We start from the raw sequence: 24,522 nt of genomic DNA on the forward strand, positions 1-24,522 counted from the left end.
TTGGGATGCTCTGGATCGGTGTATTATGACAGTGTGTTCCAGTTCCTGCCAATATCCAGCAACTTCACACAACCATTGTAGAGGACACAGGCCACAATCAACAACCTGATCAACTCTATGCGTAGGAGATGTGCTGCACTGCGTGAGGCAAATGGTGGTCACACCACATACTGACTGGTTTTCAGACCCCCTGACCCCCAAAAACAGTGAAACTGCACATTTTAGAGTGGTCTTTTATTGTGTCCAGCCTAAGGCACACCTGTGCAATAATCCTGCTGTCTAATCAGCTTCCTGATATGCTGCACCTGTGAGGTGGATGGATTATCTGAGCAAAGAAGAAGTGCTCACTAACACAAATTTACAATAATAATATATTTTATTTAACATTATTTGAGAGAAATAGGCGTTTTATCTACATATAAAAAGTCTTAAGCTCATGAAAAATGGGGGCAAAAACAAAAGTGTTTCATTTATAATTTTGTTCAGTGTTTTTGTGTGTGTGTGTGTGTGTGTGTGTGTGTGTATATATATATATATATATATATATATATATATATAATTCAAAATATGCATAAAAAACTACAATAGTATATAAAAATGCTAAATTTGAACATTTGTCTATCAAACTAATACTATAATGTTTTAGACAAATAAATCCCAGTTTGTCAGTAAATCTCACTGAAGACCTTTGGGATTAATGTGAGTTTAATGTGAGTGCGCTGTAAATAATGCATTTCCTTCTGCAGACAAAAGCAACAGAAAAAGCCTTAAAGTGAACAGAATCAATTTTGAGCTAGTACAGCTGGAGTCTTTCTTCATGTGATATTAAAAGAAGCTGTTGATGGCCTGTTGTTCACATGTAAACACTGATCATGGGGCTGAATGAACACTAGAGGGTTTTGTTCAGGAAGTCACGGAGAGACTCCGGCCGTCTCAGTGATCAGGGTTCACATTCGTTTCACTTGAGTACCGCAGTGTGGATGGAAAGCCAGAGTGAGCACTGGAGGCCTGTTCAGATCAGAGATCACCCACACGCAGCAGGAGCTCGGATGAAGATCTTCACATCTCAGTCTTTGGACATTTGCTGACTCAGGTTTTGTTTTTTTCTTATAAAAATGATTAAATTTAAGTGATTTGTGCTTATAATAATCCTGTTGATTTTTCTTACCCCAGTTTTCTTGTTTCAAGTGTAAATGGATTTTTAAACCATTAAAAAAAATTGTTCACTGAAATAAAGCTAAAAATAAATATTTTTCCAAAAAAAAAGAAGAAAAGAAATAAAATAAATGAATATTAAAAAACTAAAATTACTAACTTAAAAAAAAAAAACAATGTAAAACTTTGGTGCTTCTCAAAAACATTTCTTCTAAAAATGGTCAGTGGGCTTATACTTAAGAAGAGAAAAACTATTTCAATTAAAATTAGTTTAAAAAACATTTCTAAAAAAAACAAGATTTTCAGATTCTCCACTAAATGCATCTTGATTTAAAAATGTTTAGATATTTGAATTATGAAAAACAAAAACAAGTTTGCTTGGGTTCGCTGAATTTTGAACTACATTAATTTGTACGCACTAATAGACTTAAATCTTCATGAAATGTTTCTTTTTGATGGCGTTTCTAGGATTTCTGCTTAGTCAGATGATTTGCTGCTGCTGTCATATCCTGTAAGACAGAAATGAGAAGTCTGTGTTGAAGGACTAAAGGATCAGTCTTTATTTTCCTCTGAGACGCTGAAGACTGATGAACTATTGAACAGGTGCCGCTCGGAGATGTTTGCTCTCCTGTTCGTCTGTGGGATCCTTTTTGCTCAAGCTCAGGGTAAGAAAACCAGCGCTCACCTTACTGGGAGATCTAGCTCACTTCTCACTTATTTCTCAAACAGAGACCTTTCCTAGTCCTACATGTGTCTCAGAAGAATCTCAACAATGGCTCAAATTGCGCTCAGATTTATAGAGATACAAAGTCTGCATTCGAAAATCAGAGCTCAAACATTTCTCTTCCGCTAACAAGGAACATTCTCACAACGTTAACTAATGTTTTATATAAATGTTTTGGACAAAACATTATTGAAGCAGTTTATGGAACATTCTTATGTTCCATAAACTTAATATTTGATGTACATTCTCATTACACTGAGAGAAAGCGTTCTTAGAACACCATTCTGGAACTTGATGAACATTTTAAGAACTGTTTTGTAACCTTTAAGTAACATTATAAGGACAACAAGATAACTAGACATATTTACGTTCGTAAAATATTTAAAATAAACATTCAAGTAACGTTATATTTTAGGTTAAAAACAATTATTAGAAGGAAACGTTTATGTAATGATGTTATGAAAACTGGGTATTTAGCGTCCTCAGAACATTTCAAAGTAATGTTATGTTTGGGTACAAATAAAATTAGTAGAACATTATAAGAAACGTTTTCGTAACCTTTAAATAACGTTATAATTACGTTTTATAATTAATGTTTTAAAACATTACAAAGCAATGTTCCAAAAATATTTTCCAATTTTCTAATGTTCCCTTTTAAGTTATAAAACCGTTATTTAATGAATGAATGTTCAATTATTGTTCAATATCTGTTTGCATTTCTAAGGGATATGGATAAACTCTAGAGATCTGAGGAGAGTTCAGTCAGTTCTCGTGAGATTTACTGAGGTTCTTCTGCATATTATAGGTTTGAGAGTTTAATCTACTGTAGTAAGAAACACTTTCCTATAAAATATGAAGTCTGTTCAGAATTCAATGATTTTATGAGTTTGATTATTTTTAATGCAACTTGTAAGATGTCTGCAAGCACAGTGTGAGTTCACAAAATATTCTTGCTTGGAAAAACCGAGTAATATGATTAAAAAATTACAATAACACTGAATAAAAGTGGCGTCGTTCCTCAACACATCTGTCTTGTTTTCCAGTCCAAATATCTAAACAGTCTTAAATCGAGATACATTTCACTGAGATGCAAAATGACTTGAATGTTTTCCATTTAAATTAAGTTATTTTTCTGTTATTTATTCTTGCTTTAGTAATAAACAAACTTTTAATTCTGTGTCATTTTGCATCTCAAGGTAAAAATTTGACCTAGAATAAAAATTGAAAGAAACATCTGTATCTGCTAAAATTAGTATTTTTCCTCAGGCTTTTATGTTTTTGTTATGCTTTTCAACTTTAATAGCTACACACACACACACACACACACACACACACACACACACACACACACACACACACACACACACACACACACACACATATATATATATATATATATATATATATATATATATATATATATATATTAAAAGAATAATTTAAATGACACTTAGAGGCTTTTGCATCTGAACTCTTCAAATATACTGAGGAGGAACATCAGTTTTACAGTCTACACAACTGGTTTTGGGGGATTTTGAAGAGTGTAAATTAGTTGATTAATTCTCAGTATAGCTTGTTGAAAATAGTTTGAATACGATGAGGGCAAACGGTCTTAATGATTCCAGTCTGTGCTTTAGATAGGAAAGCAGAAGTGAGAGGAACATCGGGATGTTTGGGCTGATTGAGCAATGCAGATCACTGACTCCACACGTTCTCTCACCACACACACACACACACAGCTTTCATTTCTCTTCTCATCAGAGAACAGTACATTCACATTTAGCCTTTTCTTATTGGTGTGACACTGAGATGAAACCCACATGTTTCATGAGATCTGCTGTAAAGAGAGCAGAAATGATGCTGTGTGTTAGGAATATTTCACTCAAAAATTAATATTTGCTGAAAAATAGGCCTTGAAAACAGATTTGGAGAAATATAGCATTAAATCACTTGCTCAGCAATGGATCCTGTGAATGGGTGCCGTCAAAATGAGAGTCCAAATAGCTGATAAAAACATCACAATAATCCACAAGTTTATCAGTTAATGACTTGTGAAGCGAAAAGCTGCGAGTTTGTAATAAATCCATAATCAAGACGTTTGAAACATTTTAAGCTTCTGGCTAAAATATGACTCCATAATTCATAACAATGCTTTCTGCAGTGAAAAAGTCCATCCCCTTTTGTCCTCTCACATCAAAATGCACCCTAAAACTGTTTTTGCTTAATCTGTGCAGATTTTGCTCCTGATTTAGACAAGACTATGTTTCTTTAGAAAACAAAATTAGGAAATTAGGACTCATATTTTAGCAGCAGTTTGAAGTAAAAATTCTCCTGATGGATTTGTTTCTTATAAACACGCAGCTTTTCACGTCGCGAGTCTTTAATGGAGGGACTGGAGTGCTGTGGATTATTGTGATGTGTTTTATCAGCTGTTTCGACTCTCATCCAGAGGGATTGTGCAACTGAGAGCAGGAAACTGTAGCATTTGATGTGGTTTGTCAGATGAAGGTGGGTCTGTGAGGAGTTTCAGTAATCTGTTGGTGAAACCGCTGACATTTACAGATGTCTGAGGTGATGAGAGGTCAAGAAAGTGTTCAAAATCAGTCGCAAAAATCCATTTTTGCAAAACAATGAGTTCAATTCTCATTTTCATCTATTTTTACTGGAATTATATCTTGTTTTCTCTTATAATGAATATGGAGTAACATCTAATTAACCCTACTGTATCATATTTGAAACAGCAGTTTCTAACACCATGTCTAGTGCCTTTGCCAAGTCCGTGGATTGAAGCGACAACAATAACATAATATTTAGCCCCTGTAATTTTACTGGAAGATCTACTGCGAAATAAGTGTATTTTACCCACCAGAATGTGATTTTTTTTTTTTTTTTTTATACCAGGGAACCCCCCTTGAAACGTGATTGGGCTAGTCTTGGGCTAATTATGAGTAGCAATTGGTCGGGTTTTGTTTTGAAAACCTGGCAACCCTGGCAGGCCTAGGAAAAGGTCTTTTAGTTTAATTGTACAGTAAAAATCAGAGAGAATCAAATAAGATCACCAGGCTTTTGATTACAGAAGCTTTAAGTTACTTTCACCGTTCCTCAGTGGAGGAGTGTTCTTCCCAAACCTCTTAAAACATATTTGAGGAATGTTTATTTGTTCATCTCTCAGTTGTCATTACATTGCACGGCATTACATGTTCGGATCAGCAAACTATGCCTTTAAATATCACCTTACGAACACATTTTATTGGAGATTTAGAGTGGCGACTGATATTTATAACATTTTATGTTAGTATCTTTTTTATTGTATACTGCTAAACTCGTTCATTTACATAACAATCAGAATATCCTACTTTCTGTTCATATAAATATAAACATCTGCACTTTACTGTATAGGAGTCATAAAAACTGGATCACATGATACAAATGGCTGTTTTTGTTGTTGTTGTTGTTGTTGTTCAACAAGCTGTTCCAAATGTGTTAATCTTCCCATCTGTGTTTTGATTGACAGGTTGGTCTGAGCCGCGGATCAGACTGAACTCTGAAGATCCGGTCGGTACGGATGTGATTCTTGACTCTGGTTCTCCTCTTCATCTGATCTGTGAAGGCGATGGTCCGGTCACATGGCTTCCCCGACTTGCCAAACATAAGCGTTATATCTCCAAGGAGGTCGGAAATGTCCGGAGTTTCTATGTGAAACAAGCCACGGCAGATTTTACAGGAACATACAAGTGCGTCTATTTGAACACAAATGATTCAAACGAGTCATCTTCGGTTCATGTGTTTGTTAGAGGTGAGTGAGCACTTTCAAAGCATTCAGTTCTACTTAAACACGCATTAAAAATGCAGAAACAAGATCCTGAATATCTGTTTTGGTTGCAGATAACCGATTTCTCTTCGTCTCACCGAGTACATCTCTGCGTTATGTGCGGAAAGAAGGTGAAGATCTGACGCTCCCGTGTCTTCTTACCGACCCTGATGCCACCGACTTCACCTTCCGCATGGATAACGGCTCAGCAGTGCCCTACGGCATGAACGTGACCTTTGACCCCAAAAAGGGTGTCCTGATTCGCAATGTTCACCCTGGATTTAACGCCGACTATGTTTGCAGCGCTAGAATCAGAGGGGTTTGGAAAGTGTCGAAGATATTCTCGATAAACGTCATTCAGCGTGAGTTTCATTGAAACCTAAAGAGTGCTTTCCCACGAATCAAAGAATAAAAGTTCCAGACTGAAACATTTTAGAATGTTGTGATTTCACAAACTGTTCCAAAGACAAACATTTTCGAATTTCAAACAGTTTGAAAACAGAACATTTTCAAAATGTTCCAGTTCATTACTTTGCTGAAGGAATAATGTAGAATAAGGTTTGTCAAACTGGAGTTGATGAAAGCTAAAATGTCAAAATAATAAAAAAGAAAATCAAATAATAATTAAAACAATAAAAAAAGATATCAGTGACTTGTATTGAATTTTAGGTAAAATTAAAATATATAAAATGTTTTTTATTAAATATATAATTACTATTACATGTAATGTTATTATTAAATATACAAGTAAATATGTACGGTCAGGATCTGGCTGACAAAAAAAGTTTGTGAATCCCTGATGTACAAGATTCAGTTCATCAAAACTACAACAAGATATTAAAGTTAATAAAAGCTACCCATTTAATAAGGTTGTCAAATGACAAAAACTTCAGATTTTAAGAATGAGAATAAATTTAAATATTTTAGAATTCGAGAAGATTTATTTATTTTTATGCCAAATGAATAATGGAGAGCAGGGTTTTGATGAGAAACTAGTAATCATTTAAATAGTATGATAAATAAATAAATATGGTTTAAATGTAAGTAAATATTTTAAGAGGTGAAATGGACTTGGTTTGGGGATCCTTGATACCTAACATTTGCTACATCAAAACTATAACAAGATATTAAATTTTTTTTAAAAAGCTACTCGTTTAATAACTCATCTATACATTTTTTTTTTATTCAGGATTACATTTTCCACCATATGTGTTTCTGAAGAGAAGCGAGCATGTCAAACTGGTGGGAGAGAGATTTCAGATCAGTTGCACCACAAACAACCCCAACTTTTACTACAATGTCACATGGACACACTCCTCTAGAACGGTACGACTGCGTCAAACTATGACACAGCACAGCCATTTTCATCATTGATAGTGATCAGATATTAGCACATTAGAATGATTTATGAAGGATCATGTGACACTGAACACTGGAGTAATGATGCTGAAAATTCAGCTTTGATCACAAGAATAAATTACATTTTATAATAAAATAATAATAATAGTATTAATACAATAGTGTTCCTGTAGCTCAATTGGTAGAGCATTGTGTATCAAGTGAAAGGTTGGGGGTTCAATTCCCGCGAACACATGATAAGTAAAAGTTGTTAGCCTGAATGTACTGTAAGTCACTTTGGATAAAAGCATCTGCTAAATGCATAAACTTATAATATATCCACATAGAAAACACTTAATTTACATAGAACTACTATTGCACAATATTACTATTTTTACAGTATTTTTCATCAAATAAATGCAGCCTCATTGAGCTTATGGGACCTGTTTTTCTTGTTTCATTCCTAGCTGCCCCGAGCAGAAGAGAAATCGACAATGGAAGGGGATCGTTTGGCCATCGAGAGCATCCTGATCATACCGGCTGTTCAGCTGTCTGATTCGGGTAACATCACCTGTACGGGTCAGAACGAGGCCGGAGCCAACAGCTCCACCACACAACTACTGGTCGTGGGTGAGAAACAAAGAGCAATCACACTGTCACAATGTAGATAGATAGATAGATAGATAGATAGATAGATAGATAGATAGATAGATAGATAGATAGATAGATAGATAGATAGATAGATAGATAGATAGATAGATAGATAGATAGATAGATCACAGATAGATAGATAGATAGATAGATAGATAGATCACAGATAGATAGATAGATCACAGATAGATAGATCACAGATAGATAGATAGATAGATAGATAGATAGATAGATAGATAGATAGATAGATAGATAGATAGATAGATAGATAGATAGATCACAGACAGACGGACGGACGGATGGACGGATGGATGGATAGATAGATAGATAGATAGAGAGACAGACAGACAGATAAATAGAAAGACAGATAGACAGAAATAGAAAGACAGACAGACGGACAAACAGATAAATAGACAGACAGACAGACAGATAGATAGATAGATAGATAGATAGATAGATAGATAGACAGATAGATAGATAGACAGAAAGACAGACAGACAGACAGACAGACAGACAGATAGATAGAAAGACAGACAGACAGATAAATAGAAAGACAGACAGACATATAAATAGAAAGACAGACAGACAGAAATAGAAAGACAGACAGATAAATAGAAAGACAGACAGACAGATAGAAAGACAGACAGACAGACAGATAAATAGAAAGACAGACAGACAGATAAATAGAAAGACAGACAGACAGATAGATAGAAAGACAGACAGACAGATAGATAGAAAGACAGACAGACAGAAAGACAGACAGAAAGACAGACAGACAGACAGACAGACAGACAGACAGACAGATAGATAGAAAGACAGACAGACAGATAAATAGAAAGACAGACAGACATATAAATAGAAAGACAGACAGACAGATAAATAGAAAGACAGACAGACATATAAATAGAAAGACAGACAGACAGATAAATAGAAAGACAGACAGACATATAAATAGAAAGACAGACAGACTGACAGATATTGATATTTATTCATTTATTTACATACCTTTTAAAATTATTATTTATTGTAGTAGTTAATTTGCATTAACACTATTAAAACACTGATTTGTGACAGAGGAGCCATACATTCGACTCTCCCCGAAGCTCTCGTCTAAAGTCACTCACCGCGGTCTGTCCATCGAGGTTAAAGAAGGCGAGGATGTGGATCTCAGAGTTTTGATCGAAGCGTATCCCCCGCTGATCTCACACAAGTGGGTAACTCCAACATCCCGCAATGCCTCACTCCCAGAGAACAGGTTTTACAACTACAACGACAGGTCAGTGTAAAACTCGTGTGCCAGATTGACATATCCGTGAGCTCGATGTGATTGGGTTTTAAAGGATATGTTGAGGTCACTGTGAGGGTTGTGAATCTATAGGTACGAGGCGCTGATGTTCCTCAAGAGACTGAACTTCCAGGAAACTGGCCGCTACACACTCCACGTCAATAGCAGTATGAAAAATGCCTCCATTGCTTTTGACATTAAAATGTACAGTAAGTATAGTTGCAAATTATTACAAAAAATATATTTTTATATTATAATTCTGTTTGTTTACATTTATTAAGTACATTTTTATGTGTATTTATAATTATTATTTTTACCTTTCATAAATAATAATTTATATATTTAATTTATAATTCTTTCATGTTACCGATTAAATATGAAGTTAAAATTACCAACCGCACACTCAGGCACTTCAGTTGTAAAAAGTAGGTTAAATTAACCTTTAAAATCATTAATTTTACGTCAAATTAACATTAAACATTAAAACTGTTTTTTGTTTTTATTATTTTAATGGACTTGAGAACACATGAACTAACAATCAAATGTTGAATCTTTATGTGGAAAAATATTTCTAATTTTTTATTTTACATATTTACACATTATTAGTATCTTAAAGGGGAAATGATGTTCATAGTATTTTATAGGACTTTGCAGAGACAATGTTGACACGTTTATGTCTGTATTTTCAGTTCCTTGTATATTTGGGCATGTTTGCAAGTTCATTACTCCAACTGCAACACAAAACTTTTTTAGGGGAAATCAATGCTGCTGATAGAGCTAAACTTTCTGAACCCAGAAGAACCTGTAAAGAAATCAAGTAACATTTCCTTCTGAAACATTTAAACGGATTCTGTTTCACAGAGAAACCTGTAGCGATGGTGAGATGGGAGAACGTCACCACTCTGTCATGCAGGTCCTATGGATATCCAGCTCCCAGCATCCTTTGGTACCAGTGCACAGGAATCAGAACCACGTACGTCATTATCAGACACTGACAGCCTGTTATGAGTCAAAACCAACATGACTTCAAAATCAAAATCCATTTAACTTTTTAAATGCACATTTTAGCTTCTATGATTTATCACTGCAGATTATTCTAGCCGTCATACAGAGACTTTTCACCATCCAGTCAATCCCTACAGCCTTCTCAGTTTCACTTCTGTAATCAGATGCATCTTTATATCCTCTTTAAAGATTCTTTAACCTTTTTTTACCCTATTATAAATAATGAATCATTCAGACTCATTATTATTGGGAATATTAGACATTTTAAACTAATCGCCTCAAAGACACAGATGCAATGCAACACTTAACTTGCAACCAGGAAAATAAAAGTTCTTGTGATTTTTAAAATCACTTTGCGAGAGTTAATTACACAAAATTAAGTCCATGAATGAAACCAATAAAATGTAACATCACAGGCAACTCAAACAGCAGCCAATTTTTTCAGATCTGATGATGTAGGGATAAATAAAACATTTAGTATGTTTATATTTATGTATCAGCTTATCTAAAAAAAGCGGTCAAATGTCAAAAACATTGAGCGTTAATAACAAATAAGTATTTAAAATTCATCATTTAAATGATTTAAACATTTTATCGTGTTCGAATATTTAATAAAATGTTCAAATGCTCCATCTAATGTACTTTACACTAAAATCAGCTTTCACGTTTCCTGTTTGGATGAAGCAGAAAACATCCGACTCTTGTTTGCATTTTCTTCTGTCTGGGAGATTAGGCATAAAATCATATCATACATCTGGAAATGAGATGAGAATCGAAATTTTTCCGAACAGACACAGTTTTTGGAATCAGCATCTCAAAATTATTCTGAAACTTGTTTGGTCAGATATAATGCAGAAGAGTCAAGAGTGTAATCAGTGCAGAGATAGTTTCTTCTAGATAGTCTAAAATGACTCTTTCAGCAGGAGCAGCTTTGCTTATTGTCTTATTTAAGTTGTATTTGATTTGTTGAATTTTATGTGTTCACCAGCTGCCCAGAAAACTCCACGGGTCTTCAGCCCGTCCAGACGCAGACGCTGGCATTTCATAAGGATCCGTACGGGTCGGTGGGTGTGGAGAGCGTCCTGACCGTGGGACCATCCAACCAGAGGATGACCGTGGTGTGTGTGGCCTTCAATCTGGTGGGACAAGGCAGCGACACCTTCGCCATGGACGTCACCGGTAAACTAATGCTACAAGACAGTTCTTTAAAAAAGACACAAGCTGATCTCCCTGGTGTATTGATCATGTGAGTGTGTGTCTGTCTCAGACCAGCTCTTCACCAGCGCCATGTATTGCTCTATAGTCGCAATGGTGGTTCTAGCGCTGCTGCTCATCTTCATGATCTACAAGTACAAACAGGTGAGATGATCAAAGCTGCTTCCAAACTCAAATCTGCTTTATCAGCCAAAGCTTATTAAAATGTATCCAAACTTCTTGTTTTTCACTTTACATGTCAAATGTCAAAATGATCCCCCACAAATCATTTTATTCTCTCGCATCCTGCACACACACTATTCACTTTCCACCCGCACTCCCCCATCAAGAATTCCATTGGTTCCTGAAATTTAAAAAAATGTGCAGTGTTGGGGTGCCTCCAGGACCAGTGTTGGGAACCACTGCTTTTAATAATACCGTTTTTTTTATTTGTGTTAGTATTGAGATGTTTACATTAATAACATTTAACATCCATGCAATCGTTCCATTGATAGGGAAAAAGTTATTTACATTTTTTAAATGTTCTTCAGACTAAGAAAAAAATGTATTTTAGGAATTGTTCACTGAAAGGTTCTTTAAGAAACCAAAAATGGTTTTACGTTCTTAGAAATAAAGGTTCTTCATTGGAATTTATGGTTCCATGAAAAAGCTATAGCATGAATGGAAACTTTCCGTTCCACAAATGATCCCCTATAGTTGATAGAGATTGATCTTCACTCTGAAAAAAATATTTTCTGAACCAAAAATGGTTCTCAAATGCAAAACACCCTTTTGGAACCTTTATTTTTAAGAACTTCTAAATCTCATTTCCTTATTCCTGCTCGATTCATAAGGAATGGAATTGAGTTCTTTCTTTTATTTCAATTCCTATTTCTCCGTAAAATATTTTTGGGAAATCTTGGTCTTTTGCTTCTTTTTTTTTTTTTTTTTTTACCCAACCAAGTGCAGCTGTATAGCTTTAAAATGACTTAACAAGTATCTGAATCTGAGACACTTAATCTGCCACCTGCTCCATCACAGCTCTTTTCAAAAGAAAATAAAGAATTAAAAAAAGGCAGGATATATAAATCTATATTCTCAGAGTATTTTGAAGAGAAATAGTTAATAAATGAGGAACAGATTGAAATGGAACAATTTGGCTTCCTGTTTATCACTGACCTCCACAAATCTTCATAAGTCAAAAATTCAAGTTAAATTTATATGTATATCACAATTCAGCTTTTCAGAAAACAGCTTATGTTTATATATATATATATATATATATATATATATATATATATATATATATATATATATATATATATATATATATATATATATATATATTCATAGGGTCTTCATTTTTGATTGGAGCCCTGTGTGAACAGTAGATGAAATTAAACCATTCCTGTTGACTCTATCGACACACATGCCCATTCTTCTAATTATATCAAACCTGTTGATTGCACACAGTGAATTATTCTGCAGTATTGTATCTGTAAATCCTCTCAATAGTAGACTGAACTTTAGTTTGTGTCTTTCGGTAGAAACCCAGATATGAGATCCGCTGGAAAATCATTGAAGCCACAAATGGAAACAACTACAGCTTCATTGACCCGACACAACTGCCATACAATGAGAAATGGGAGTTTCCTCGAGACAAACTCAAGCTCGGTTTGTATAATACAAGATTATGCACTTCAGGAGTTTTGTCAAAGAAGCAGTCACTGATGGAGTGATTCTGGTGGGTGTGTGTGCAGGAAAGACTCTGGGAGCTGGAGCCTTTGGGAAGGTGGTGGAGGCCACAGCATACGGCCTAGGCAAAGAGGACAATGTCACACGTGTAGCTGTCAAAATGCTGAAAGGTCAGAATGCATGACAATTTCAAAGAGTACTATAGTATTACCATGTTTTTGTTTGTTTGTTTCTAATAGATACTGTATGTACTATGATAATACTATGGTAATTAAATACTGTGGAACACAATGTACATTTCATATTTTTCGCACCTATTATATTTATATTCTAAATAGGTGCGAAAAATATCTAAAACCATGTTATAACAACATTTTGCTAACATTCACATTAATTTATGATAATGTCAATAATGTTCATTCTCAGTTTTTTTTTTTTTTTTTTGAATGTTGTGAATTTTAACAGAACATTCTATTTTATTATTTTAAAAATGGTTTTGGAATGTTCAAAATGGTCCGTTTTTGAATTAAGAATGTTTTTCTTAGTTATGTGAATGTTACATTTGAATTTTCTCCCATCTTTTAAAATAAAGCAATATAACCCCCAAGAAGCTGTGTTTTACAGTGAATTTATAACAGCTAAGGGGCATTGTTAAACCCCCTAAAACCCTCTTAGCTGTTATAAATTCACTGTAAACCACGGCTTCACAAGGCTTTTTGCTTTTATAAAAAATATTTGCTTTTTTTTTTATTTCACAGGATAAAATCGAGCAAATAAAGTATGATTATATAGATAAAAACAGTATTCTTCCACCAAACAATGTAGGTCCTCAGAAACAGTTGTTGTTCCAACAAAGTGGTTGCCGAGCAACACACAGAAGTAAACAAAGGTGTGTCTTTGTAGTGTTATTTACAACAGCTTCAAACGCGGCTCAACCAATCAGAATCAAGGACAGGAAGTATCCGTTTTATAACACCCATTTTTTATAATTTCAAGAATGTTTTCTCAAAACATTATGAGAACTATTATATTATGTTTTATTCTAACATTTACATAACCTTGAAAAATGTTTCCTGTTAGTTGGGATAACAATTTATACAATACTGACTGTGTCTAAGCAGTTTCCAAGAAATAAACAGGAAAATAACAGCTTGCAAAATTCATCAGTTATGAGGCAAATTTAATTTCAGCTGTACAATAGTGTCATTATTCAGATCAATCCAGTAAGTACAGTTAACATCTTTATAAAATCAGCATCAGAAACTGAAAATGTCACTTTGGTCTTTTGATCTTTTGAAACTTTACAAAGCCAGTAAGTGAGTGAATTGTGTTGTGTTGCATTCTGGGAGCAGCCAGCGCTCATCCAGATGAGCGAGAGGCTCTGATGTCCGAGCTGAAGATCCTCAGTCATCTCGGGCAGCACAAGAACATCGTCAACCTGCTGGGCGCCTGTACACAAAGCGGTAAGTCCATCCAATTGTTTTATTCCAGTCTTCAGCTCAGACTGGTTTTAATAGATGCTTTTTAGATCGAAGTCAGTTTCTGTCAGCTAGAAATCATGTAAAAGCATCAGAAAGTGTTTGAATGGCTGGATTTTGCTGCAAGAGTTGCTCAATTTTGGTCATTTTTCTGTCTCGCTTCAAGGTCCTGTGCTAGTCATCACGGAATACTGTTGTCATGGTGATCTTCTGAACTTCCTGCGTAGCAAAGCTGAGAACTTCCTGAACTTCGTCATGACGATTCCGAATCCGGAGATGGATTACAAGAACATCAACACCGAACGAATGTTTATCAGAAGGTCGGTTTAACAAACATCTGAAAAATATACTTGCCGTATATATACTGTAAACACAAAACTCAGCAGATTAAAAGAAACAACGTGTCTTGTAAAACCCCCAAAACTGATTTGTTTAGACTCACGAGTCTTTGTCCAGTGATTGTCCAAAATGTAAATTTTCCATTGTCGTGAATGTAAAAAGCACAGCTTTTACAAAGAAATCACTTCATCAATGCAACAAAATGACAAACTTGAAATCTGTGTGGAGAAATCTTTCACCATCACGAGAAATCCATCCGATTCACACTTTGTAAAACAGCGGGAAATGTGACCACGATTTTTGATTTGAAAACTAACAAAATTAGAAAAGTGTTTGATTGTGTTTAATTGTAAGTGCATGTTTTTTTATTATTATTTGTTTTACCGGTGACAGTGACAGTGGGATTTCCAGTACTTGCTCTGATAACTATCTGGCCATGAGACCAGCCTCATCCAGACCCACAAACTCTGCTCAGAGTGAGTCACAATCTACTTCCCTCAGACACACGTCATCATAAAACCACACGCCACAAAATGCTACCAATCTGCAATATATGAATATCATATTTTGCTCAGAAACATGTTACATTACAATAGTGAAAAGAGTTGCGAAACGGCATTATTACCGTTAACCAAAACTAAAAAACTATTATTATTTTATTATTTTTTCAAAATAATAATTCAAAATAAGATCAAAATAAACTTCAAAATAATAATAATTAAAAAAATAGTTTTATTTCAGCTAGTTCACAAAGCCAACTTGATTTACTAAAATTGACCGCATTATAGTAATAACAATTTTTTTAAAAGTCAAATGTATTAGAGTTTATTCTCATATTGCTTGACCGTATTTGCATAATTATGACAGTATTAAATATACTGAGAATTTATTCTCTTAATTTTAAATGTATTCCCTAAATATATCAAGTTTAATCAGATATAAGTAATTTTGACTTTATTCTCAAAACAATGCGTTTACATGCACCCTCTATTTTTTGACCATATTGCGATTAAACTTTACCTCATGTAAAGTCAATACTATTAAGCTCATAATCCTAGCAAGCATATTCATATTAGCATAGGTGGTGTACACCAAATTTAAGTGAAAAATACAACTGTTAAGGCTTTTTGTTTTGTTCTCTCTCCGCATTCGTCACTAATCGCGCTACGCTGACGTCCTGCGTCATCCGCCAGAACAGCTTCCGCATACAACACATACTGGAAGTGAGAGAAAAGGTTTTATTGCATGTGAAATATGGATATTTTTCTTACAAAAACGCATTGATTTGCTACAGTAGGCCTTTATTCGCCCCCTGGAGCCATGTGAGGCACTTTTTATTATGGATGTGCACACTTTATTTAACATGTTTTGGGCTGTTAAAGAGACGGGGGACAATTTTAATATGATCCGACTGGATTCGTCTGAAAGAATAAAGTCATTGTCATGTGAAATAACCAAAGCTTAAACTGAAGCAAAAAAAAACAACCTAATAAAAATGTCACAACAAAACTACTAAAAATACTAACTAGAATTAAAACGAACACTGAATATACAAAAAAATAACTAATTCAAAATAATAATAAACTCTATTAGTATCTCAGTGGAGTTTGAGAGACTGTTGTTCCTCTCGTGCTGCAGGCTCTTCTTTGGACTGTGAGCAAACTGAGGATTCGTGGCCGCTGGACATGGACGACTTACTCAGATTCTCCCATCAGGTGGCACAGGGACTCGACTTCCTCGCTGCTAAAAATGTGAGTCCCTAAAATAAGCAGCCTTCTCCAAAAACATTGAGATCTTTGTGAGCTCTGGAGGAAGTTACAGTCCCAAATAATAAATCAAATAACTCGTCTTCATTTAACCGAGAACTGATCACAAGTGAATTGTTGTCATTTTTCTCGGCAGTGCATCCACAGAGACGTGGCGGCCAGAAACGTCCTCCTCACCAACAGCCGAGTGGCCAAGATCTGTGATTTCGGTCTGGCGCGAGACATCATGAACGACTCCAACTACGTAGTCAAAGGAAATGTGAGCGGACAAACGTCACAAATTCCAGCTGACAAAAACACGTTTGGTTAATGTTCCCATTACATTATGTTCTCTGAATGTTCAAAACATCCAGTTTAATGTTTTCGAAAAGATTTTCTTTGTTATTCGTTAAGGAAAAACTCTGTTTTATTGCTTAGTTAGCATTATGGGAACATTAATATGAATGTCCTCTGAATGTTCTGACACAAGTTGTTACATTTCTGATTTTTTTCCAAAAAACGATGTAAAAACATTTTTGTGCTAAAGTTTTCGGAACAACATAACAACGTTACTCAGAGAGAATTTGTGTAACTTTGAGAAGTATATACAGTGTGTGTGTGTGTGTGTGTGTGTAGGCGCGTCTTCCAGTGAAGTGGATGGCTCCAGAGAGTATCTTCGACTGTGTTTATACGGTTCAGAGTGACGTCTGGTCTTACGGGATCCTGCTCTGGGAGATTTTCTCATTGGGTGAGAATGAAGCCCTTATATTATTTAGTGGGTCAGTTTGACCTGCATTGGTTGTTGGAAGTTGTTGGAAATACTGGTCGAACTATTATTTATTTTTCTTGATGTTTTGGGATTTCTTTTTATTTTTTATTTGACACAAGATTTCTATTATGTGATGTTCTTGAGAAGCTTGACCCATTCATTTTATGGTTAAAGGCAGCTGGGCAGAAATTAAAAGAACATTCATATTCATGCATATTCTTTGGATTCAGAGACATTTACACGCTGTTGATGGTGTACATTTTTATTAGTTAATGCACGTTAATTTTGTTGGGAATCAAAACCATGATTTTGGTGTTGCAAGGGTTTAAGCTTTGAAAAAGCCCACAGAAAAAAAGTGATAATCCACACTCTTTTTCTGTTTAAAATATATATATTTATATTTAAATACTTATAATGAGGTTTAAAAAAAATAAAATAGGGAAAAATACTTTTTTTAAACAGTTGTTTATTTTTTGGAATGTGTGAGTATTAATGTTAATTTTATATAAACATTTTATTTTATTATTATTCTTTTTTTTTATTACATGGAATCCAACTGGGGTTAATTTGACTCACAACATCCCAATCATACCCAGACTTTTCACATAAAATAATATAACAGACACAGTAGAAGTGAAAACAGTACAAACACACTTTACAATCAAACCTTCTGACAACAAGATGTTTGTATGGTTTGAAATGTGTGGTTTCTCTGATGAGCAAAAAAACCTTTATTTGAATTGAAATATTGAATCATTTCCAGTCTCAATGAACCCTTGGTTCTTGTTTTGATGTTCTCTTATTGGAGTAAATGTGTGTGTCTGCAGGTAAGAGCCCGTATCCCAACATACTGGTGGACTCCAAGTTTTATAAAATGATCAAAAGTGGCTATCAGATGTCCAGACCTGACTTTGCATCTCCAGAGATGTGAGTGAGACACAGAATCACACAAACACAATCAAGCTTTCACAATTCAGAGTTACTGTGTGAAGTAACAGAAACGCAAGCGTAAAATAGACGTCATGATATCAACCATCTTCGTGCTCTTCATTCTACACTTTTGAAGATGCAATGTTATTTTAGTATCACTGAGATTCTATTATAGATTCTATTCATTTCTGTTTTCACCTTAATTTTAGTTAAACATTGGTTTTTCCATTTTTATTTTTTTCATACGTGTATAGTTTTTAGATATTGTTGTTTTAATTTGTGTGTTTTTGTCAATTTTATCTATTTTTCTTTCATATTTCTATGTAGTTTTTATTAATTATTTCAGTGTTAGTTTGATTTTGTGCTTGTCATTTTTATCTTTTTTTTGTTAATGTCTATATGGCATTTTGTGAATTTTTATTCCAACCAAATTTTAGTAATTTAGATATTTTTATCGTGCAAAGATTTATTCATTTGTATTTCAGTTTTAGTTTTATCATTTTAGTATAACAGTTAAACTAAATGAAAATAAGAAATGTTACAATGGCAACTAGATGTCAAATAAGCTTAAGATTTAAGATATTGTATTTGATTTCAAATTGTTTTTATGCTTTTATTATTATTATTTGTAAAGGCATTCATAACCAGAGTTTTCTCCATTGGCGAAGGCATTCATGTTCTCTAAAGCTAAATTCAAGCATTTAAGCAGGAACTTTAGATATCAGATCAAGATATTTTAAATATCAGTATCATATATTAAATATATAATAGTCTAGTTTGTCCAGATTCTCAAGATCATATCCGTAGCTTTATTCTCATGGGATCACAACACATATGAATCTTTCTAGAGACTCAGCACTAAAAGCATCACACAAATAAACTCAAACACGTGAAAACCAGCATGAGTCGATGAGTTCTCAACAGTGGCTGATGTTGACTGATTTTCCAAGCGTGGCTCTGATTCAGATCCAGCCGTTCTGCTGCTTTTTTAGTCGTTCTGCTCAGACCTTTAGTTCTGCGTGTTAAACACATGATCTGACGGCGAGGCCTTGATTTTCCACACGCTTCATGCTCGTCCTCTCCGCTTCATTCTCACGTCTCTCTCTGTCACTTCAGTATCTCTGCATGAGGGTGACAGAGTAAAGATTCATAAACCATCACTGTTTTATCCCAGTTGGTTTAACAATACTGACTTTTAAAGATTATATTAAAAAATTTAATAAATTCCAAGACGTTTTTCAATGAGCATCATCATTTGGATGCTTTAGTGCTTTAAAACTAATTAAACTATAACGAGTGGATCTGAAAACAGGGTGATAACAGTATTTTAGTTACAAAACTAGAACAGTGTGTTAATTGGTTCAGTTTATGCTGCAGGAAAGTTGCGTGCAAAATACAGTGTGACCGAAAAACAGCAATTGAGTGTTTAGTCACGCTACGCTCAACTCAGTACAAAACCCCTGATTTGAGAAACAGGCCTCATTTCACCTCAAAATAAAAAAAACAAACAAATCTGAAGTTATATGTATTATTTTTTTGGTTTTTGCAAAAACACTTAATGCTGCAACTTAAAATAGAGGCTTAATTTTTCATATACAATATATTCCTATATTTCTTTCTTTTTGTATGCGGTGAAAGTGCTTGAGGTTGTGTGGTAGTAAAGCAGATGATGCTGTGTTCAGGTACACCATCATGAAGATGTGCTGGAACCTGGACGCCGCTGAGAGACCTACATTCAGTAAGATCAGTCAGCTGATCGAGAGGATGCTGGGAGACACACAAGAGCAACAGGTACATCACTCTCATAGATATATACTGTATCATCTTATTTTTCACTGTGGAAGTAAGACATTTACAGTTATGTGCAAGATTTCTGATTCATCAGCCGCTATAGGTACAAACCGATTCCAGAATAGTTGGGACACTGTAGAAATTGTGAGCAAAAAAGGAATGGAATAATTTACAAATCTCATAATTTTATATTTTGTTCACAATAGAATATAGATAACATATCAAATGTTGAAAGTGAGACATTTTGAAATGCCTTGCCAAATATTGACTCATTTTGGATTTCATGAGAGCTATATACATTCCAAAAAAGTTGGGACAGGTAGCAATAAGAGGCCGGAAAAGTTAAACATATATATAAGGAACAGCTGGAGGACCAATTCACGACTTATTAGGTCAATTTTCAACATGATTGGGTATAAAAAGAGCCTCTCAGAGTGACAGTGTCTCTCAGAAGTCAAGACGGGCAGAGGATCACCAGTTCCCCCAATGCTGCGGCGAAAAATTGTGGAGCGATATCTGAAAGGAGCTTCTCAGAGAAAAACTGCAAAGAGTTTGAAGTTATCATCATCTACAGTGAATAATATCATCCAAAGATTCAGAGAATCTGGAACAATCTCTGTGCGGAAAACCATACTGGATGACTGTGATCTTCATCCCTTAGATGGCACTTCATCACATACAGGAATGATACTGTAATGGAAATCACAACATGGGCTCAGGAATACTTCCAGAAAACATTGTCTGTGAACACAATCCACCGTGCCATTCGCCGTCGCTGGCTAAAACTCTATAGGTCAAAAAAGAAGCCAAACCTAAACATGATCCAGAAGCACAAGGCTCATTTAAAATGGACTGTGGCAAAGAGGAAAACTGTTCTGTGGTCAGACGAATCAAAATTTGAAGTTCTTTTTGGATAACTGGGATGCCATATCATCCGGACTAAAGAGGACAAGGACACCCAAGTTGTAATCGGCGCTCAGTTCAGAAGCCTGCATCTCTGATGGTTTGGGGTTGCATGAGTACATGTGTCATGGGCAGCTTACACATCTGGAAAGGCACCATCAATGCTGAAAGGTATATCCAAGTTCTAGAACAACATATGCTCCTATCCAGACATTGTCTCTTTCAGGGAAGACCTTGCAATTTCCAACATGACAATGCCAGACCACATACTGCATCAATTACAACATCATGGCTGTGTAGAAGAAGGATCCGGATACTGAAATGACCAACCTGCAGTTCAGATCTTTCACCCATAGAAAACATTTGGTGCATCATAAAGAGGAAGATGCGACAAAGAAGACCTAAGACAGTTGAGCAACTAGAAGCCTGTATTAGACAAAATACAAATGGCCACACCACTCGTATAAAATAAATAAATAAATAAATGTATTTATTAATTTTTAAATAAATAAATAACGTGGATACACAATATTCAGTGAACTAGTACGCCATACCTTAAAACATTTTGCATTTAATAATTTTTTTTTTTTTGCATTTTATTTTGCATTCTACTTTTGTCTTATTTAGCATTTTTCATTTTGCATTTTGCATTTTAATTTTGCTTTCTACTCAGTTTGCATTCTAATGTAGCATTTTCATTTAGCATTCAAATGTTTTTGTGCATTTTTTTATTTAATTTGCGTTTGCATTTTAACTTTGTATTCAAATTTTTGGGGGTGCATTTTTAATTTAGCATTCTAATTTGCTTTTGTATTTTAACTTAGCATTCTAATTTTGTATTGTGCATATTAAACCTTGCATTGTGCGTTTTAATTTTGCTTTTTTATTTTAATTTCACATTTTTATCTAATTTTCTGTAAAAATGCCTTTGCAGGCAACTCTTTGCAGTCTAATCAGATGATTAGATGAGATGCTAATAAATTAAGATTGATATCACTTTAAGTGCATTGCATTATGGGATACGTTATCTCACAGTTTGCATGCTGTTCTATTTGAAAAATATAGTTGGTCATCCATATATTCCTTCCATGCTGTGTACATACTGCAAGATTAGTTCAAATGTGTATGTTTTATTAATATGTTTTACTTTGAACACAGTCTAGAGTAATGAACGAGTTATATTCATTAATTATTTCCACAGGAGACACAGTACCAAAATCTCCAGTCCAATGCACAGGATGACCAACAACTAGAGTCATGTGACCCTGTGAAGCATGAAGAGGAGTCATTTGAGACATCATGTGACCAGGAAGAAGAGGATCAGCCGCTGATGAAACCCAACAACTACCAGTTCTGCTGAGAGCTTAACTAACCAGCTAACGCACTAAAGCGGGATCTTCTGTCTGAACATCAACAACAGTTGCACAATCCGTCCGCAAACGCATGCACGTGGACAGAGATCTGACCCGTCATCAAACAAACTCTGCTTTTGCAGTTCTGCTCGCTTCAAATCTCGTAAACAATCTTGAACTCCTCTGCAGAGTTGAAGCGTGTTTAATCCAACCGGTTTCACTTCTCAGCAAAGTCCAAAACCTCCAAACCTCGGATTTGTTTGTCGTCCGATGTGCCTTTTTGGTAAACATGCATCTTTATGTGTTACGGGACTTCTCTGTTGCCAAGGTTGGAAAGCAGCTTGTTCAGCATTTTAAATGCAGATGCTGCATGTTCCACTTCCACTTTATACTTGATCTGCGTGTCAGTCATCTTTCTTCCTTTAAAATCACTGAAAATGACCACAGACAAACATAACTCTTTTTGTCCAGCTAAAATAACTAAAGCGAATGACACCGGTAGCCTCGCCTACATGTATGCACCATACACAACTACTCAAAAAAAAAAAAAAAAAAAAAAATATATGTATATATTGTCAGTGCAAACAGTATGTTATAACAGAAAATTTGGCTAATACATTTTTTTTTTTATTGTATTTTTTTATTTTATTTTTAATTTTGCATTGTTTTTTTTTTTTTTTTTTTTTTTGCTTTGTAAGTTTGCATTGTATTCTATTTTATTTTTTCATTTTAATATATTTTGCATTTTGCAAATTCTTTTGAACTCGTATGTCACACCTGTTTTCGTCATGCAAACACAGGTTGAGTTTCATGCAGTATGTTATAACAACACATTTGGCAATTAATTATTATTATTTTGCATTTCATTTTATTTTTTAATTTTGCATTTGCATTTTATTTTGCATTTTAATTTAGCGTTCTATTTTTTATCATGTTTTATTTTGCTTTCTAAGTTGCATTTTTTTTTTTTTTTTTTTTTTATGTTTTGCATTTTGCTAATTCTTTTGAACTCATATGGCACACCTGTAATCGTCATGCCAACATGGGTAGAGTTTCACGAAGCTGAAGGTAATCAGTGCAGGTCAGAGGACACATATGAAATCCCCTGCTCTAGTTCTTAGTCAATCTTTGTAGGCAAACACAGTATTTTATTGCTTCCCGCAGTGATCACGGTCATTTGGAGTGATAGTGTGAGGTCAGCGCAGGTTTGGAGGACAGATTCACGTCTCCAGCGGGTGAAATATTGACATGCTGTCGGTGCAATAATGCCTCGTCTTATTCCTTCAGATAACTGAGGGTCAAAGGTTAAATGCGTTCTCGTTTATCACTGAGGAAAACAATGACTGAAGGCGCCGAAACCATTTCAGGAAGAAAAACTAACCATTTGCTTTTGCTTCGATGTAAAATGAAAGGTAGACGGTTTCGTTTTATTTTCATAGGCGTATGTAGACGTGATTATTTTGATGTGCTGGAAATGTTTAGATAGCAGAAATCTTGTAAGCTGATGTGCTGAATTAACTGTTTAACTTAACGGTCAAATGAAGCATCAGAGCTGCTGAGTAACTTTAGGTTGCTTTAAACGTGTGATTATTAAAGTCGTCAATGAAACGGGATATGCCATGCCTTAGAACATTTAGCAATTCTGACTTCAGTTGCAATTTAATTTCACATTTTGCTTTTGCATTTTAATTTCATTTTCAAACATTAACTTTAATTTGATTCTCAAACAGGAAAAAAAAAAATCTGTATTTTTTTTTTTTTCTGTCGTTTATTAACAGTTTGAAATGGGTAAATCCTTGTTTTTATACAATTGTCAATTTCATTTGAACTCTAAAATGAAGCGTCAGAAACACTGCCATTGTAACTTTAGGTTGCTTAAAATGTGATGAAGCTGATGTTTTCTTTCTCAAAGCACACACTGCCATGTTTATATGTTTATACTGGATCCTTATTTACAATGTTTCTTGTGCAACACTTTTATGGTTTAAAGTTCAGTTATGTATCATTATAATGACGTCTTTTCTCAGTGTTTATCTGTGTGTTCATAGTTCCCATGAGTCTTATTGTTACAAGTTTTGCACCTGTAATATCTACACCTCTGTATGTTTTATTGTTTGTTGTACTACAGAACATGCTACTGAAAGCTACTAATAAACCGTGGAAATATCACGTGATCGTGTTTTATCAGTGAAAATACAGTTTATTAGGGTTGTGCGTTTAATCCATATGAGATTTGAGCATGAAAACTGTTTCATCTGTCATGAAACAGGTATATCTTAGAATAAACACTTAAACATGTAAATGCATGAAAAAGCCATCAAAATATGAAATGAAAATAAACAGACCAGCGTATAAGA

General features: G+C 34.6%; 1 protein-coding gene across 1 annotated transcript; it reads left to right on the plus strand.

The window, feature by feature from the left end:
• Positions 1-933: 933 nt before the first annotated feature.
• Positions 934-24,334, plus strand: LOC127971201 (macrophage colony-stimulating factor 1 receptor). Its single transcript, XM_052574041.1, has 22 exons — positions 934-1,093; positions 1,624-1,820; positions 5,394-5,675; positions 5,765-6,052; positions 6,880-7,016; positions 7,496-7,658; positions 8,754-8,955; positions 9,058-9,173; positions 9,826-9,937; positions 10,958-11,148; positions 11,237-11,328; positions 12,711-12,837; positions 12,924-13,028; positions 14,211-14,321; positions 14,503-14,656; positions 15,069-15,151; positions 16,314-16,426; positions 16,578-16,700; positions 17,057-17,168; positions 18,017-18,116; positions 19,802-19,910; positions 22,015-24,334. The coding sequence occupies exons 2-22, from the start codon at positions 1,772-1,774 to the stop codon at positions 22,171-22,173; spliced, it is 2,928 nt and encodes a 975-aa protein (XP_052430001.1). The 5' UTR covers positions 934-1,093; positions 1,624-1,771; the 3' UTR covers positions 22,174-24,334.
• Positions 24,335-24,522: the final 188 nt, after the last annotated feature.

Source organism: Carassius gibelio, chromosome B14 (assembly GCF_023724105.1).
Source record: "Carassius gibelio isolate Cgi1373 ecotype wild population from Czech Republic chromosome B14, carGib1.2-hapl.c, whole genome shotgun sequence".
In the NCBI taxonomy this organism is placed as follows: Eukaryota; Metazoa; Chordata; class Actinopteri; order Cypriniformes; family Cyprinidae; genus Carassius; species Carassius gibelio.